Here is a 20135-nt window from a genome sequence, read left to right on the forward strand (position 1 = left end):
AGTCTGTTGTACTGACCAGTGATGGTTTGATTTTTTTAATCCTAAAACAGTAATAGTGTAAAATTTTCAACCGTGCATTCTATTCCTCTTTATTTAAGCAGTTAGAAAAACGGTAGATGGTTTTGGATAGTAACTGCTGTAGATTTGTTTTTATTTCTATACTAGATAATTTTCCATAGCTCTGGTGTGGTTCCCCTGTTCCTTTAATTTTTAACTATTAGGGGAAAAGGGGAGGTGGTTTTCTAAAATACCTTAAAATAAATTGCTTTAGTAACCAAGGGCTGATTATTAACTAGCATAAAGTTTATATACAATTTTGACAATAATACCTACCAATCATTTATAATTATAGACATCATATTAGAATCCTGAGAAATTCTTCTAATAATCAATTTTATTATTAAGTATAATTTGATGATGGCCCTCTATCCTTGCTATGGAAGATTTTGATAGTTAACTTTTCCCCTAAACTGTTCATTTTTCCAAAATTAAAACTTTGGGCATTTTAATAATGTACTTTCCTTTTTAATAATCTGTAAACCCTAGCTGAGTTTCATCTTAGATTATTTTCCATTGGATGTAGGTTTATAATTGTTGTTAAAGAGCTAATCACTAATACCAAGAGAATAATACTTTAATCATTAAAATATGGGTCAACATCCAAATTTCTTGTGATTTCCTAATTTCTCCTCCCAATACACTTCTAATCATTTCAAACATAACAGTGGACTACATGATTATTTTTCAATGTGTTTTCTCTGCAAAAATATTGGAGCACTGTTTCCCATAACAGGTTCAGCAGAACATTACACCCCATCAGGCTCTGTAGAAAGGGTTCCATGATCAAATTAGTTTGTGAAATTTTCTCACCCTCCCCACTTCCATCTTGGAGATTCACTAATGTATCTCAGCTATTAGAATCCTGGTATTATGTTTAATATGATATTTCTTAAACACAGATGGCTAGGGATCCCTGTTTTTTTTTCTGTGTAATATGTGGCTAAACCACTTAAAACAGGTGCTTCAATGACCTCCCTTTGGGAAACATTGCTTTTTAGCCCCTTCATTACAGATGGATCGGCCAAGTTTTTTTTTTTTTTTTTTTTTTTACCACCACTCATATGATGTGCTACTGAATCATACTAAAAATCAACTGAATCAGATAATTCCTGCCCATTTTCAGTCTGAAGTATGAGCAGCAAAATATTGTAGCAAGTAATCTTGTTTTTTAATGTTCTTCTCATGTAACAGTAAAAGGTACATGTTTTTAAGTTCCAATACTACTGTATTTAACAGGACATTTTTAACTGATTAAAATCTAGATCTTGGGTTCTTCTCTGTAACCTTTCACCTTTTCTTCTTTCCTTATTCCTTCTTTCCTTTCTTTTTCTGCCTTTCTCTTTTTCCTTCCAGTATCCATCCATCACTCATTTTTAATTGTGTGGGTTGCATGCTCTGTGTGTGCTATAGCAGCTTTAAGAGCTTTTTACCTAGAAGGCTCAGTGGCCTGTATTACAGGCTTTTCTTTTCCCTTATTATTATATTTTAATTACTATTGTATTTCCATATGCTTCTTAATAAGTATAGAATAGTTCATAGCATCAGAATGAAAACAATATCTTTAAAAATTCCAATTAATATATATAAAACCATCACATATAAAAATTTATATTTGTTATATGTCTATAGAATACATAGACATAAGTCACAATTATATATATAGCATATCCAAAATTATTGTAAGACACTTGCAAAGGTAAAGAGCAAAGGAAAGCACAGCCACTCTTTAAAAGGCCAAAGTTTTTCAGCAAATGAAATCAAAATGATTATGAACAAATGTCAAAATTAATGTGGACGACTACTTTATGTTCTCAGAAGAATACAGCAAAATAATTAAGTGGTGGTGGGTATCTCTTGTTAGAGTTGAATTCCATTTGGTGAAAAATAAGAATATATGACAAAATATTAAAATTAATACATTTATTGTTTTGACTCTTTCCCTTCCAACAGTTTTTCTTTGTCCTGGACTACTAAAAGGAGTATACCAGAGTGAACATTTGTTTGAGTCCGACCACCAATCTGGGGCATGGTGCAAAGACCCTCTGCAGGCTTCTGACAAGATTTATTATATGCCCTGGACCCCCTACAGAACTGACACCCTGACTGAGTACTCATCCAAGGATGACTTCATTGCTGGAAGGCCAACTACAACCTACAAGCTCCCTCACAGGGTGGATGGCACAGGATTTGTAGTGTATGACGGAGCTTTGTTCTTCAATAAAGAGCGCACCAGGAACATAGTAAAGTTTGATTTGCGGACTAGGATAAAGAGTGGAGAGGCTATCATAGCAAATGCCAATTACCATGATACCTCCCCTTACCGTTGGGGAGGCAAATCTGACATAGACCTGGCAGTGGATGAGAATGGGCTATGGGTAATCTATGCAACAGAACAAAACAATGGTAAAATTGTCATTAGTCAGTTGAACCCTTACACCCTACGGATTGAAGGGACATGGGATACTGCATATGATAAAAGGTCAGCTTCCAACGCATTTATGATATGTGGGATTCTGTATGTGGTCAAATCTGTATATGAGGATGATGACAATGAGGCCACAGGGAATAAGATTGACTACATTTACAACACCGACCAAAGTAAGGATAGTTTGGTGGATGTACCCTTTCCCAATTCATACCAGTACATAGCAGCTGTGGATTACAATCCCAGGGACAACCTTCTTTATGTGTGGAATAACTATCACGTCGTGAAATATTCTTTGGATTTTGGACCTCTGGATAGTAGATCAGGTAAGTTTGACTTTTGATGGTACTTTAAGGGGCAATATTTATAACTTGCTCTTAGTAAGTTGATTGTATATTTTGATTAGACATCCTTTTGTGGTCTTCTGGCCTGTATATTGAAAGTTATTCATTGTCTTTTCAGCTAAAAAAAATTGTTGCTGTTAATCACTTTCAACTTTAAAAAAATATAGGCATAAGAAACTGACTCTTCCTCCTCTGTGCAGCTAGTCTCCAACCTTCAGCCCTTATTTGAAGGGCATTTTCATTATCAGCTAGTTAGTTCTTTGTGTAGTGAAGTACACAAAACCTTTGCAAAAATAGAATGCCATCCCATCTAATTAATTGTGACATGCCCTGCGAAGTGCTCTCCACTTGGAAAATGTCAAAGGGTTGGCTTGATATAATTCTTCAGGAGGCCTGCACCGATATATTCAACTCACCAAGAGCATCATATATGACCACCCCTACTGGGAATATTGTCGGTTTGACTGTACATATGTCTGAGTGTATCTAATTAATACATACAGAAAAATGTTCTTAACTGATACAGACAAAAAAATAGATCTCAATTTTATAAGAAACAGCAGTGCAAAACTCAGCTTTGAAAAAAATGAGACAAGCTTTAAATTCCCATTCTTTAAAATTGTATTTTTCCTCTCTAGGACATACTGTTTACTTTTAATATTATTTAAAGATAGTCATAAATTGCTTTATCTTTTACATTTCTATTTGCACAAATGAGCAGAATTATCTTAGTCTAGAAGTTAAATTATTTTAACTAGCAATAATATTGTTCCTCCTGATAAAGTATAATGGAAAAGTAAGATATAGGTGTCCGAATTTTGATAGTAACGTAGCAATTCATAGTTTAATTTTTTTCTTCTAGTGCTTACATGTTAATATTTCTTATTTTATGCATTGCTTTTACCTTGCTTTTACTACCATGTCATTCTGCTTACTAACTTACTTCACTATATACATATCTTCTTATACAATTAGATTCTAAGTGCCATAGAGCCAGTAATCTTGCCTTACCCATCTTTTTATTATTTTTCATCTGACCATTATTTCTGCCTTCTTAGACACTAGTGTCATATATGACACATAGAAAATAAAGGCTCAATAATTCTTTGTTGAATGAATGAATGGATGAATGAATGAATGCCTTTCCACTTCTCACTGTGATAGAATGTCAAATTGGGTGGCATTTTCTCTAATCCCTGTAAGAGTGACAGCAATTCTTTCCATGGCCAGCAGTGCTGATATTATGTTGAATTGCTTTGTGTGGAAGGAGAAGCCTAATATACAACAGCAGCAAAAGCAACTTCTCCTTACTAAGTTCTCAAAAATCTCGTAGACCTGGCTAACCTCTGTACAGGTAAGGTTTCTCAATCCAACACATCCTTCAATTAAAAACCTAAGCAAATCATCTGGAATATTCTGGAAAGACAGTTCTTTCAGATCTGTGATGTTCTTAAACCAAAATTCATATTTTGGCAGTGAAAACTCTTGACGAGTGGTTCTTAGCCTTTTTTGACTTTTAATTGTAACTGGAGTAATTTCTAATTGCCTCCAAAGAAATAATATATAATAACTCACCATCTTTTAATGTTCGTGAATAAGGAGCAGTAACATATATTCATTTTATTTATTGGAAAGATCATGCATTATTTTTGTTTAGACTAATAGATAGGTTAAAATTAATTAACATTCCAGGTTTTGATTTGATGGACTGAGGCAAATTCTTAGCTTAGTGTTTATAAATTATCCTTAAAGAAAAAGATGATACCATAGCCTCATGTATTTAGAGACTTGCCAAAAAATATTTCTAACGTACATTAATAAAATTATGTGTGTATCCATATATATGATGTCATTGTAATTGTGGACATAGGAAAATTATACCACTCATTTAATTTGTTTGTTTGATTATGGGAGTTAAATTATCAGCCATCTTGCCCACTTGTACTAGTGCTCCTATTTGTTAGAAGCATGTTTTTAAAGTGACAAACACTGAGAAATGATAAAGTTCAGCTTCTGAAACAAATTCCTAACTTAAGCCAGGAGATTCAGTTTTCACTCTTTTTAAATGACAGTGAAGCTCTCTAATGTTTTGCAAAGAGTGAGATTTCAGCTGTATTAAATTTGTATATATAATCACAAGAAAAATTATCAATTTTCATGCATGAATGCTCAAATTAAAAAGCTAGTACTTTGGTGTGGACTTAACAGTTTAGAGGTAGAAAGAATAAGTGTAGAATAATAATAAGTGTACATTTTATGCATGAATATGAGAATTTCAGTTAGCATTAATGGAGGCTGTTCACCTTATTCTACACAGTTTCAACTGAGTGTTTTTCTTTAGTATAAATTACATTGATATTTTTCAAAGAAATTTCCTTTAATGAATTCTTATTACGGATCTTCTTATGTGTCTATGTATGGAAACCAACTTAACTATAAATGCGTTAGGGTCAAAAAGACTAATTCTGACTAATTCTAAGTCCATAGATCTACAGTATATTTTCTGTTGCCATCTGTTGGAAGCAAGCTGAGTATTTTCGCTCTGATTTCAACTGAGCGCTAATCATTGAAAAGTCACACTTTTGAAGTTTTTATGTAATGGGGTATCTGTGTTTTACTTCTACTGAATAGTACTATTCTGTAAATTAGAAGATCTGGGTGTTGGAAGTTGAGACAGATATGTTCTCTGAGATGTAGAAAAATCCTCAGGTGAAGCATCCATGGAGGTGGCATACTGCTTCTGAGCATGGATCTGGGAGCCTGAAGGACTTGTGTTTTAATTCTGCCTCAGGTGCTTGTTGGACTATAGGCAGGCTACTGAGCCTCTTGGTCTTAGTTTCCTCAACTATAAAATGGAAAAAAAATAATACCTATCTCGGAAGATTATTGTTATGATATATGTAATAGGCATAGCAAAATTAACATAAAATCTACATGCCAACCCTACAAGGACCATTATTATCCATATCATCTGATTGAGGGGCTTAAGGCACTACAGCTCATATAATTTATTTAAAAATTACTCAGCTATTAAAATTCAGCCCAACTTGAGATTCATGCTCCCTTCCATGACACTAGTAATGGAAAGTATGCCTACTGAAGCTATGTGTCTGGACGCATTCACTTGACAGAAGTGATCTCAGTATCCCCATGTGTCAGACACTCTGCAGGTGCAAATCTAATTTGTAGTTCTCATGATTAGATAATTACCATAGATCTGCACTCCAAACAATTGCCTCTAATTTTCAACGGTGAAATCATACTGTGTCAAGATTTGTTGAATAATTTAAGAAATAAATAAATGAATTTTATATATATATATATATATATATATATATATATATATATATATATATATGAAACCTTCTTTTTCAGCATATTATGGGAATGGGAGTATTAGTCCTAACATTTGTTTTATTAAGATTACATGTATGCTTCTCAGGTAGTCCTCTTCACAGTTTACCATGCAATCCTATGATCTGGAAGTGTTATGTCACCCCATTTATTCCCCACACACCACCCACACCTACTTCTTCTCTTCACTCAGATTGTAGCGATACTTGGTAACCTAAAGGAAGTTAGGTCTGTTAAAAAGTGCCAAAGCACTTTAACACCTAATGCACTTTCTTCCAGAAGAAGTAATTAGAGAAATTAGTCAGTATTTACAATGGGAAAGAAAATGAACAACTGTTCAATGAATTTTATTTTCGGAACCTATTCTCAAATTTTTCGGTTAATAAATTACAGGAATTTTTTCAACTTAGAGAAAATAGAAAGTGTATTCAAGTGAATAAGTGTGTTCCTTTGAAAATACATTTTGTGTGCAGAACAGGTGATTGATTTGGTTTTGGACACCAGTATCAAAAATGCCTGTAAGCATTAGCACCTGAGGATAAAGTAAATATGAAAGTGCTATTTTTTTTTTCTGAGCAGAGAACTAGCAAATCTAGAATTTTTCTTAAATGTACTTTTATTTATTTATTTTTTTTGCGATGCGTGGGCCTCTCACTGCTGTGGCCTCTCCCATTGCAGAGCACAGGCTCCAGATGCACAGGCTCAGCGGCCATGGCTCACGGGCCCAGCCGCTCCGCGGCATGTGGGGTCTTCCCGGACCAGGGCACGAACCCGTGTCCCCTGCATCGGCAGGCGGACTCTCAACCACTGCGCCACCAGGGAAGCCCTCAAATGTACTTTTAACTGAGCCTTTTTCCTGTCCTATAAAATACGATAAAACTATACATTCATCATTGCCTCCAATTGGCTTTCTTTTGTAAGATACACATTAAAAACCTCCAAACAATACTTAGCTATTTCACAAGTTATTTGAGTGATTCTCTTGTCAGCATCATAATGCTAAAATTCTACCTGATATCCTGATATATCCGGTGTGAGGGAATTAAATAGTTGCTTTACTTGCCTTTAGTTAACTGGTGTTGAATGACTTTCACTCTTGAGTTCTTTCTGCTAAAGCACCTTGTGCTGAGTTCATTATTCATTGATAAAATAGGAGATGTGAGGTATTTTCTTTGACTCTTCCATTTTGTTTCTAAAGTGTCCACTGAATAATCCAAACATTCCTTGTCAAATATACAAATATTTTCCACTATTTCCTACTGAAGGAAGAAGAAGTAGGCTCAGGTTGATAATAAGAATAGACAGAGAAGCCCAGAGCCAAAATTTTTCTGAATTTAGTGTGTCTAACAGATCTAAAAATCTGTTGGTTGAGGTTTAGTGAAACACATCAAGCAGTCAGTATGAACCACAAATGATAAGGACATGTAGCTACTGTCTAGTGCCTACTCTTCTGCTTCCCAAATACAATCCACATTTTCTTGAAAGCCATTTGAGTTTATGTAAATGTAATCATTCTTGTATATGCTGAAGATAGTAGACTCTAAAACCACAACAAAAAGCCTACACATAACAGTTTAACAATGCAGATAAGGTGAACTTTCTGTCCTTATAATATGCTAATTAAGTGCATCTGTGTCTCCAGTAAAAGCTGTGGCTATGTAGTGATGAATAAGAACTTTAAACACACATGACACCTCGTTAAAATGTAATTTTCACATCATATATCTGAGCCCTTTACTTTGACAGCTGAGTAATGTGAGTGCTGGGCAGAGAATCTTGAACATTTTGAAACTGTCACGTGTTTAATAAGTAGCTGAATCTGCTTCCTGAACGATTTAGTTAAATATGTTGCACCCTAGTCACAAAATAGAGCCTGAAAGTAGTGGGATTTTAAATCAAACTTGTCCTCAGTGTATGGGTTAGGATTGCTTCACAGTTCCATTTGAGATGCCACATTGTCTCTAAAGTTTAATTTACATCTATCTTAGTAGCTGAGTGAACTTTACAAAAAGAAAAAATAGCTACTTGTTGCTAATTTCATCCAGGTCTGTATTTTTATGCATCATCTGTTTGCCTGTCTGCAGAGGAGCCCCCTCTTTTTCTCTCCAATGCTTCTTCATTGCCTGTAGTGACAGCTGCTGCCTGAAGGGCATTGCTGCTGGTGATGTTTCAGGGAGCACAGCCAAAACTTGCAAAATTTGCAATAGCTATTCCATTGCCACTTAACATCAGCTGAATTCTCTTACGTTTGTTTTTACATGTCTTGTATTTTTCTTCTTCATAATTGAAGGCTAAACCTTTCCTAGAACAACACCTTCTGCTTTTCGGGCTCTGAATATCAACATCACAGTCCTGTACAAAGCACAGCTAGCTGGACCTGGCTTTGTACAGCTGAGCCCAGTGTTAGCCATTCATCCCACATCTAGGTGACCCTCCTAATAAAGGAGACAAGCTGCAAGGTTCACAAATGTTACTAACTTACTAATTTTTTTCCTACAGAGTGATGTCCCTGATAAATGTATAATTATTAGGACAATAATCATGATTATTTCTACATGTAGCTCATAGTCATAAAAGATGACTTGTGAATAAGCTTCCCACTCACACCAGCTGTCTTTGCTGTAGCCATTTCACTGCTCATTAGCACATCCACCAGAGGGCAGGCAGGTGGAACTGAAATAGTTTGGCTGCTCATTATTAGCCCATCTTGTCAGGGTTGGCAATAGTGATTATCATGGGATTTCTGGTTATCGAGGGGTTCCACTTTAGAATACTCTGCTTCTATCCATATTGACATAAATAACTGAGAATTAACTTTATTATATAGCAAAGTCTGACATTTGCTTTATTTCTCTGTTGTTTTTTTTTTTTAAATTTTAGACAATGAACAAATACCTTAGAATAGGGTTGCCAAGCAAAAATACGAATTTAAGCAGAAGAGTATTTCCCTCTTAATAACTACTTTCCACCACAGGGCTAAATTCTCAGATTATAATCATTAATGACCAAAAATTTAAGATACCTAAATTACAGGTATAATTTACCATGTTGTATAATTTTATGGGATGAGACATGTCAGATTTCCCTGAAAACAAATGGATAATATCTTTTTTGTTTGCTTAATAAGAATTTGCCTGTTTTTCTTCATTCCCTTCAGTAGTACAAATTCATAGCCAAACTCTATGCATCCACTTACCCCAATGAAAATACAAATTAAAATTATCTAGGACTTTCTCTTTGAAGTGTCATGTGACTGAAATATTTTAGACTTAAAATCTGGATTTTTAAAACTAATGTTAGAAAAAACACTTCTACCAAAAATATACAAATGCAAGTGAAGTTAGGTATTTGTTGATTTCATAACTTAGAATTATCTCTTATGCTAATTTTTTGTGGTTTTTTTTTTTTTTTTTTTTTTTGTGGTACGCAGGCCTCTCATTGTTGTGGCCTCTCCCGTTGCGGAGCACAGGCTCCGGACGTGCAGGCTCAGCGGCCATGGCTCACGGGCCCAGCCGCTCCGCGGCACGTGGGATCTTCCCGGACCGGGGCACGAACCCGTGTGCCCTGCATCGGCAGGCGGACTCTCAACCACTGCACCACCAGGGAAGCCCTCTTATGCTAATTTTTTAAATAAGAAATGTTTTTGAAGAAACTTGCTTTTGAGAGAAAATGGCACTTAAAAACACTTTGTTCAATAAAAATATAAAATCATAAACTTTTTAAATTAGTGAAAACAGAATTTCAAAATCTATGATAATTTTGCTGTATAGTATACATATTTACATATTAAACAAAAAAAAGAGACTTTTATATTTTATAGAGAAGCCCACTGAGAGCAATCTGAGACAAACTGATAATAGTCGGGAAGGGGTTTCTGAAAATTAATTCTTTATTTTGATACAGAAAAATAAATCCTTCAACCTGTTTGTGGAGAAGAAGCTTGAAAGTGGAATTGGAAATATTAAGATAAGGTCAAAGGTGAAAAGTGAAATTCAGGCACAAAATCAAACCTGCTGCAGAAAGCAGAAGCAGGGAGCTAGACTGGGCTTAAGTCAGAAGTCCAATGATTGATAGGTCTTTCTTCCTCTCTTTCTCTCTTCTTTCTCCCTTCCTCACTTCCTTTCATTACTCAGCTACTTTAGGTAGCTGAGGCCAATCACTGTGCTATACTCTGTGGTTACAACTGTGAACAGGGCAGGCATTGGCCCTGCCCTCATCGAGTTTACAGAATAGTGAAGACAAATAGAAGAAACAGAAGGAGAAAGGGGGAGGGGTGTCAGAAAATAGTAGTACTTATTAGCTACTGTTTGTCGAGTGCTTTCTTTTCTGGCCTTTTACATAGATTACCAAATTTAATCCTAATAAAAATCATGCAAAGAAAACATTATTCTCATTTCCAGATAAAGAAATTTAGGATCTGAGACGGTAAATAACTCAAATGTCACATACATAGTCCAGAGTTACAGTTAGAATGTTAGTCTGACTTTCTGCTATGTCGTGTTGCCTCCAATCAGTAATTATAAAGAATACAGGTGCCATAGCTAAGGAGCAAGGGAAAAGCAGGAAGGCAATGTACAGGTGGTAGAATATAAGTAAAGCAGGTAAAATGAAGTAGCAAATGCAAAGTAGCAAGGCCACATCAAACTCATTTAGAATAAGGACAAGCGAACAGCAGCTAGTGTTACAAAGCACCTACTGCACTCTGCCCTGCATCTGGCCATCTGGGCAGTGGGGTGGAGGGCCCTCCTTGGCATGTGCCTCGCTCCAATGCTTGGCAAACAGTATCAGTGTATGAAACAGTATCAACATATTACAACAGGGTGGCTGGCAGACGGGCAGGCCTTCCTCACCTGGGTCTCTGGTCTCATTTGGCTGAAGACTGAGAGAGAGCAGTCTCCACTGCTTTGCTGTGTACTCCCCTCTCCCCATCCCCGGCCAGGACCTGCTCTAGTAAAGTAGAGGTCCAGTGGTCTTGTCAGGAGGATGGTGTAGGATGTAGGAGCTACAGATGTTTCTGGAGAGGACTTTGGAGAACTGAAGAGATGGTTCCAGATCACTTCCGTTTTCACACACACACACACACACACACACACACAAAGCACCTGACATCCCCTCCAAATTGTACTGGGTTTCACACACATGCCTTAATGCTTAAAAAAAATGCTATGAAGTACAGATGTGGAAAGTAAGACTCAGAAATGTAAAATCATCTGTCCAGAGAAACCCAGTTGATAAATGTAGATGTGGGTTTCAAAGAAGCCCAGGTTTGTTTAAGTCATGAAGCTGAAACAGTTTATATTTACAGGGGAAAAAATTATAATACACACAAACATACAATAGAATATGATATAATGGTGCATAGATTTGATGTGGGGTGTGTGTGTGTGTGTGTTTCTGTTCCTAGAAATGCTTGAAGAAACAGATTGAATTATTGGAGGATTAGAAGACTTAGAAACTTTTGCGGAAATTCTGAGCAATTTAGAAGACTGTATGCTAACAGATGTGTATGGAATCTAAAAAAAAAAAATAGGTTGAATAACCTAGGGTCAGGACAGGAATAAAGATGCAGACGTAGAGCATGGACTTGAGGACACGGAGAGGGGGAAGGGTAAGCTGGGACAAAGTGAGAGTGTGGCATGGACATATATACACTACTAAATGTAAGATTGATAGCTAATGGGAAGAAGCCGCATAGCACAGGGAGATCAGCTCCGTGCTTTGTGACCACCTAGATGGGTGGGATAGGGAGGGAGGGAGGGAGGGAGACGCAAGAGGGAGGGGTTATGGGGATTTATGTATATGTATAACTGATTCAGTTTGTTATACAGCAGAAACTAACACACCATTGTAAAGCAATTATACTCCAATAAAGATGTTAAAAAAAAAAAGACTTTAGAGCTTTGGGGACTGGCTCTTTGTTAGATTTATTTCTACTTATTTCCATTTTCTTAATCCAGATGTTTTGCTAGCAATACTATTATGGTTACTCTCCATGAGCAAGATTAGAAAAATAGGGAAAAAGTAAAACGAAGAAGGAAAAGAAAGGAGTTAGGCAAAGAATGAGGGAAATAAATTTTTTTTCCTAAAAATAAATGGACAAGAAATGATTGAGTTCCCTTTCTTCAAAGGGAAGGTGATGAAAGAGCATGCGTTTAAAAATGTTATTTTCCAAGATTGATTTAAGAAATAACCTCAAGTGGTTAAAGATAAAATTAAAGACAAAGTATGGAATATTTATACCTTGCTGGCTGAAATATAAATTGTTGTTAACCACTTTTGAGAGAAACTTGGCAATATTTAGTAGAGCCCATGTCTACATGATTGGCATATCTTATATACTAGCAAATCCACTTCTAGGTTTGCTCACTGGAGAAACTTTCTTACATGTGTGCATAGAGACCAAGCTTTGTGTGTGGTTGCCCAAGTGACTAATAAGCAGCTGGAATAGGAGACATGAATGTGACATCTATCTTCGCTGGCACAGAGATATTAAAAGCCCTGGTCAGTGTTGAAGGTAGAAGGAAGCATTATTTGATCAATTATTCCTTAGAAAGAAATATACTAAGTTAAGTACTGGTACCATGAAATGATAAGTAAGCAAAGCTCTTATACTGAAATTTAGTCTTTCTACTAATATCATTCCATTTGGTCTCAAGCTGGCTGTAATAACTTAAAGAAGCCAGGATTACAATTTGCCAAAGTACCAACAACCTTTAACTCCTGTAACTCTTTCTCAGAAATCATTACATTGTTAGTAAAAGAAGCCCTCTCTTGTCAGAAAAGGAAAATTTTACTCTGAAATTTTAATTGAGTGTGACATAATAGTAGCTATTATGTGTTTCAGCCACTGTGCACATTAAACAATTCTTGAGAATTTAATTGCTTTAAAAGTATTTTTATACCTCCTTCACTGAATTTTCCCCCTGAGTATGAATAGATTCATATACTCTGGATTCCTATAACAGCTTTTGGTATAACAATAATTTTTAAGCTTTCAGGAACATGGCAAAGTACTTCAGGGGATGAACAGGACTACTGAGTTAGCTGATCGTGTTCCAAGGTTAAGAATTTACAATGCCATGACACAGGTTCAAGTGCCCAGTTTCTGCAAGCATGGAAAAGCTAAAGTTTTCTAAACCAAATAGTGAACTAAAAGACATATGTGAATTAAGGTGGAGGTTTTAGTTCTCTGAGTTATACAACTGAAAAAGATGTTAATCTTAAGAGATACGTGCCATGAAAGTATTGAATTTCAGGACAAAATATCACATAAGGAATATAAAAAATAATTATCTAGTGGAGTTGAATTGTATATTGGGGTTAGAGCCTAAAATCATCTATTAAAGTAAAAATTAAATATAGTCAAACTTATTTTTGAAACTCCTTTAGTAGTTTATAAAATATAGTGAGTTTTTAAAAATATATCCATATAGAATACAGATAGCATTATATGTTATTGTGCAATGTATATAGTGCATAATAAAAGGTACCTTTACAGAGTATAATTTTATAATATTTTAATTACATAAAAGAACTACATGAATTCATTTAAATTGAAGGTAATATCTGTGATACAATTACTCTGTATTAAAAAAAGAAGAGTTCCATAGTTATTTCTGTGTAAATTCTTTCCGTGAGAGCTTTTTTCCGTAAGTAACACATGTATTCTTCTTGAATATATTGATTTCTACTTTCCCATTAAACTTATACACAATTATTAGATCACTTATTAAGTGCTTCAGCAGTACAACTAACAAAGTCATGTGACTTAAGAATATTTAATGATATCAGAAATATTCATTATGTATTGCTAATTTTTCTTAGAAAGCAGGTTTAAATGATTTGGAATTCAGGTCATTATACATTTTTCTACTATTGTTTATGTTTGAAATTTTTTTTTTAAGTTTTTAAAAAATGATTTATGTAGAATAGGCGTATTCATTATACCTAGTACAGTTTTTAACAAGCTGAGGATCCAGAGTTTTAATGATAGTTAATTTCTTAATGGTTCAGATTTGAGCTTTTCTGGGTTTTCCCAAATTTCTTTAGTGAATATGTTAAGTCTATGAAATATCTGAAATAAATTTCTGAAAATTAAGCTAATATTCCACATGACTAGAGTAACAATAATCTATTTAGAATTCTATGATGGAATGTAAAAAGGCCTTCTAACTGTGTTCAGGACAATTACCCAACTACCTAATTCCCACCTCCTTGTGACTAGGACACACAAATAAGAAATTGCCATAGTCTTACTGAGAGAATGAAACTGTAAGAGAGGAGCCTTACTCCATTTCTAGCTTTTTTTTCTTTGCTAAGGAAGAAAATTTGTAGTTCTTAAAAGTATTGGGCATTCCTAGAAACTTTGCTTCTACCCCTTGAGTACAGAGTCATTATATTATTTGGTTTAGTGGTATTTTCTGTCAATTTTGACTTTTAAACTTTTAAAGCATCTGTTTTCACCAGTTGTTTGTAAGGATAAAAATTGAAAAGGCAAAAACATAAAAAGACAACCATGAGTTTAAATATACCCACATTGAATTTGAATGAAAAGAGAGTCAACCATTCTAATCAGAGATGAAACTTAAATATTTTACTTTTAGCTTTGACAATAAAGCAGATAAATTGCCCATCTGAAACTTTCAATATTCTTTTTTTTATTTATACAACTATGCCCTTTTTATGTTCATGCTTATATTTTCTAGGAAGAAGTAGGTAAGTATGTTTATTGAACATAGACTATTAACCATTAAAATAAGATATCCAATGAATATCTTTGATGAAGGAGAAGCACTAATGGTTTTTATCTTGGTGTAATTATATTAAAAACCATTCATAGTGAAAGTATTAGAGTGTTTTGCTGCAATTTTATGTAGTTATTTTGGGAGGCAAATAATTTTGTTCTAGTAAACAGTGGGTTTAAATACTTTGGTGAATTAAAGCCTCTTTTTATATTTCTTTGTGTAATAGAACTTTAGTGTGTGCAAGTAGGTTATAGGCAAGTGATTCCTAAGTTATATAGGATAATGGATCTCAAAGCGTAGTCCAGAAGGAACTTGTTACAAATGCAAATTCTCAGGTCTCACTACAGAAACTCAGAAACTCTGGGGGTGAATCTCAGTAATCTATTTTTAATAGGCTGCTAAATTTGAGAATTACTGTGTAGGCCATAACCCCTAGGTTGTATATACTAGGTTAGTATACACTATGGAGTATAATTAAAAACATTAAACTTTTTGCTTTCTAAATTTCTGTGATATTTGTTGATTGCCTTTGTTTCCCAATCCCCTATCTGATGACTCCTGCAATGAGGCTGTAAAAATCACTGAGGGAGCATGTTAAAATGCAGATTTCCTGTCTCTTTCAAATCACAGCCCTAAAATGTTGATTCAGTATGCAAAGTGAGGCGTGGGGATAGTATATTTTAAAGGTGGTTCTGGGTTTGGAAAAAATCACTACTCTAGATTCCCTAAGGTTTAAATAAAATTTATATCTTAGGAATGTTATCTTAATGCATTAAGAATCTGTGGAGCGATATATACTTTCTACCCCCTCTCTGGGCTAAGGCTGTTCTGGCAGTGAAATGCATCACTTTGTTTTATTAAATGACCCTGTTTTGTGTCCTCATAGAATTACTACCTGTGTGGTTGACAGCAAAGAACAGCAGCCTGATACAGGATGGACACATCCCCTCTCAGGCTTGTCCTAGCAATGCAAGATGCCATTCATCTTCACCTTGAATAGCTGGAATTAATTAACACAGTGAGAAGAGCAATGAGACTCTAGGCAATCATGCAGTGCCTCACAACCACTCATGGTCTAATCGTATGTTGGGAAACAAACAAACAAAAAAAGGTGAAAAATGTGCAGGAAAACAAATTAGACCTGTCACTGTATTTGAAGGAACGTAGCAACCAGTATAATCCCATCCTTAAACCATGAGCAATACCTAAAACTTCCATATTCTAATTTAAGGCTAAGTTTGGTTTCATAATCAAAAGTGAGATAGGTAGAATTCTGAATTTTTCATTTATGCTCATAATTTTACAAGTATACTAACACATAGTCTGGAATACATGATAGTTCCTTCTTCTGTCCATTCCCACTGACTTTTGTAAACATGGACAGATGACAAGCTGTTTTGAAATGCTATTTTGCTGCCTGAGTCCGATCACTCTTTCTGACTGTTCATTTATTCTGGCTATTCAAGGCTGGCATGAATGGCACTCAGATTTGCCAGCTGAGATCTGAGTGGATGCAGAAAACGTGCCCATCCTGAATCAGGCTGATGTGTAATCTTTGTTTGGTCCAGCCCCCTGCTGCTCTCATTTTTCTCTTTTAAGACAGAAACATCTAGTGGCTTTGACCTAATAAGAATGTAAAATTTAAAAGCATGTTTTCAAATGTGAACCTGTTGAATTAAATATGCTGATATGCTTAAAAGGCACTCAAAATTTTTATATCATTTTAATTTTAAAATTAAAATTGTGCATGTAATTGCTGTTCCACTAAAGGAAATAACTATTTTTATGAAAAACTTTATGTTAAATTTTCCTTTTGCCTTTTAAAAAAATATCTATTATTTAGAGTTATCCCTAGAAATATTTGGCTTAGTGACTAGGGTAAATAGTAGTTGTTTGTTCCAAAGATTTTTTGTTCGGTTTCCTCTAATTATTTTAATTTTATCCATCCATCCCCCTGATTTAGAGCTGAAAATACAGTCATTCATTCTTGTTGCATGAAGTTTGATTTATTTGTTTTGACTGTACTCTATTCCGATTAGTATGTAAGGCAATTCTGCTATTTTTCCTGTTTAAAATAATATGAAATAGTAAAAGCAATAAAATAAATATGAAGCCTCACACAAGCCTTGGGGTTTTTTGCATTGCTAAACTATAGGAAAAAGAAAAATCTAAGAGATGGAAAATCTAAAAATCTTGTTTTACTAATAGCTATCATGATTTCTGATTTTAGATTCTAAGTATATTCTCTTTGAGATAATTCAGAGGCCTTTTAAATTTCCTTAATTATTTTATATAATAAGGCTAAAAATTTTACATAACTCATTTTGTTAACAAATACTTACTTAATTCTTAATTTTGTGTCCAGCTCTGTACTCAAGATCTTAAATTAATTAGAATGAATATATGATGGAATTGATCCTTTTAAATTTCAAAGCAATTCATTTTAGTGTTAAAGTGGACTGATTATACTGCTTGAAATGGGACAAGTAGGACATAGTTATCATTTGGCAGGGTATCTATGGGTACTATAGGCAGAGATACAACACTGGCTGCCTCCTAAATATGTGAGCTCCCTGCTATTTTGACATACTCAGCTTATACTAGATTCCTTTCTTTTTCCATTAATGAGAAGGAATAATATTCACTGATTCAGGCTGTAGCACTTGGCCATTATTTGCTGAGCTGTATAAACAATGAGCAGCTGTATCATTGTTTATATTACATGATTTTGTTTATTCATTTAAAAATTTTATGACAGTAGTGTGGCTTAGCAGCATGCTTATGGTAATGAAGAAGTTAATTAGCAATGTCGAGCAAGACTTCAGGAGATGAGTTTTAATAAGTAGTACTGAGAATATTATAGTAGTTATCCGCAGATAAACATAATAAGCCTCAGACAAATGGGAAAAAATGGTCAGATTACAAAAAAAAATCACATTAGAATCCTTTGGCTTTCAGTTTCCAAAGAATAGCACAGATAAACACATACTCATTCAGATACCATAATTTCCCTGTTTTGTTTTGTTTTTTTCCTTAACATAAAACTACAACATGGGTAGAAAATGGAAGATTACTTTAATAGAATATAAGCAATCATCTATAAATAATAAATTCACTCTGAAAGACGACTCTGCCAGTAAAAGAGTCAGACAGCTTACCAAGAATCCTGGAATTACATGAGCTTTCCAGCCCAGAAATATTGATAGACATAGTCTGAGTGTGTTAGTCTGCTTCATTTTAGAGCCAAAGAAGTCTTAATTCAAGGATCAGGAAATCCGTAATTGGAAAGAATCCCATAATCACTGCTGATATTTTCCTCTAATTATAAATGACTTTATTGTGTCATAAGCCCACTGAAGAGCTCTGGATCTTGCTAAGAAAAGTATTCTCAGGCTCCATTTATTAGACCTGGTGTTATCAGAAATTCACTTTTGCTGGCTATGCAGTAGCATGTCATGTAGTATTTGATAGAGTGATATGAAAAAGCTTATATTGGAGTATTTTAATACAGCATCAATTTTGCCTGAGGCCTAAACAGAGGTTAAACTTACATTTCTTGCCATTTGTAACTTAGTGGATACTACGACTCATTTTGGGAATTCATTATGATTGTGGCAGGTGACGTTACATTATTCTTTTGTCATGCACCATCAGCAGTGTCTCCATATCTGGGCCAAACCCATTGGATAACTTAGTATATATTCAGTTCCCATAGACCTAAAGAGGTTATTTTTAATGAGGAAAAGGAATTTTTTTTTCTTGTTTATAAATGTCAGATATATGAGTCTCATATGGGTGGGAAGTGCCAAAAGTTATTAAAGCCAAGAGAAGTTAGATTGGTGATAGGAGATATTTTGAAAAGAGATAGTTCCAGGAAATTGTACATAAAGCCTCTCAATGAAGATTTTTTGTTGGATGAGTTATGCACACACTCAAAATATTATTTTATTTATTTAACATTTTGTGAGTGTTTATTATGTGCAAAATACTTTACTGAATGCTGTGAGAAATAAAGTAAGAGCTTTGGCTCCATAGATAATAAACATATAATTCAGTTGGGCGGGCAGTGCACTTGAACAAAGTCAAGTCATGCCAAGTAAACAATATTTTTAGTTTTTTAAAAAACTTAACAAATTAATAATAATACATCTTAATAAAAAATAATAAATCTTGCAAAAGTCATATTCAACTTGGATTTAGTTTTATTTAAATAAGGTATTTAGCCAACTCTTACGATAGTCATAAGAGAAGATGAAGAAATATGGATTGGATTAGATTAGGTTACATTATATAGAATTGACAATATTTTTGCAGTTTTGATTTACAAATTACCAGTTTCATATGACTTGACTTAATGTAACATCTTCATAAGTGGCTTGAATCACCAAGTGAGAATAAAGAAATATGTTGATTTGTCAGAGTAAGCCTAGAAGGTGGTCTTTTGGGCATGTTGACAGGCTTTGTCATTGGCCCTCTCCTGCTCAATATTTTTAATGAATAACTTTGATGAAGATATAGAAAATGTGACAGTTTGCATTGATAGGTGACAGATTATTGGGAGGAAATATAATGGACCAGGTGATAAAATCAGGAACCAAATGGATCTGGACAGCCTGTATCAATGATCTAAAATGAAAAAGATGAAATCTGACATGGATAAGTATAAAGTCCTCTGTTTAGGCTTGTTTGTTTGTTTGTGTATTATATAATACCCAAATGAGAAGACTCTGCTAGACAGCTGTTCATGTGAAAGAAAAAACAAAACAAAACTTTTAGCTCATTTTCAGTCAGCAAATACAAATTAGTTGACTCACAGCATAATATACTGGGAATGCAATGATCCAAACCCAGTTAGTCCCTATCTTCCCAAGCTTATAGGATGTGGAGGACCACAGATGAAATTTATATCAACAATTTGAAATATGGTGTAGAAAAGGTGAATGCAGTCTTCAAATGTGTTGATGATAACAAAAACAATAACAACAAAGTACCTGGAATAAAGAAGAAAATGTCATGCTATTCCCAATCTTTCAGACCATTTCCTAAGAATTTGGTTCAGAACTTCTGGGCACCAGCTTTTAGGAGCAATGTTAATATATGAGAGTTCGTCCAGTGGAGGATGTCTAGGTTTGTTGTGTATTCTGGGAACTGTGATCCATTTGATCCATTTGAAGGATCAGGATATTTAGCTAACAGAGATGAGAGCTG

The 20135-nt window shown here is 34.6% G+C and overlaps 1 protein-coding gene across 10 annotated transcripts in view; it reads left to right on the plus strand.

The window, feature by feature from the left end:
* Positions 1–20135, plus strand: part of ADGRL3 (adhesion G protein-coupled receptor L3) — an 860202-nt gene that overhangs the window by 538663 nt on the left and 301404 nt on the right. For all 10 annotated transcript variants that reach the window (XM_082838915.1, XM_082838914.1, XM_082838913.1 and 7 more), the window contains one exon: positions 2011–2811. In XM_082838915.1, coding sequence (XP_082695041.1) covers positions 2011–2811 — 801 coding nt within the window. The remainder of the gene's footprint in view (positions 1–2010; positions 2812–20135) is intronic.

Source organism: Leucopleurus acutus (genome assembly GCF_964270905.1).
Source record: "Leucopleurus acutus genome assembly, chromosome: 4".
In the NCBI taxonomy this organism is placed as follows: domain Eukaryota; kingdom Metazoa; phylum Chordata; class Mammalia; order Artiodactyla; family Delphinidae; genus Leucopleurus; species Leucopleurus acutus.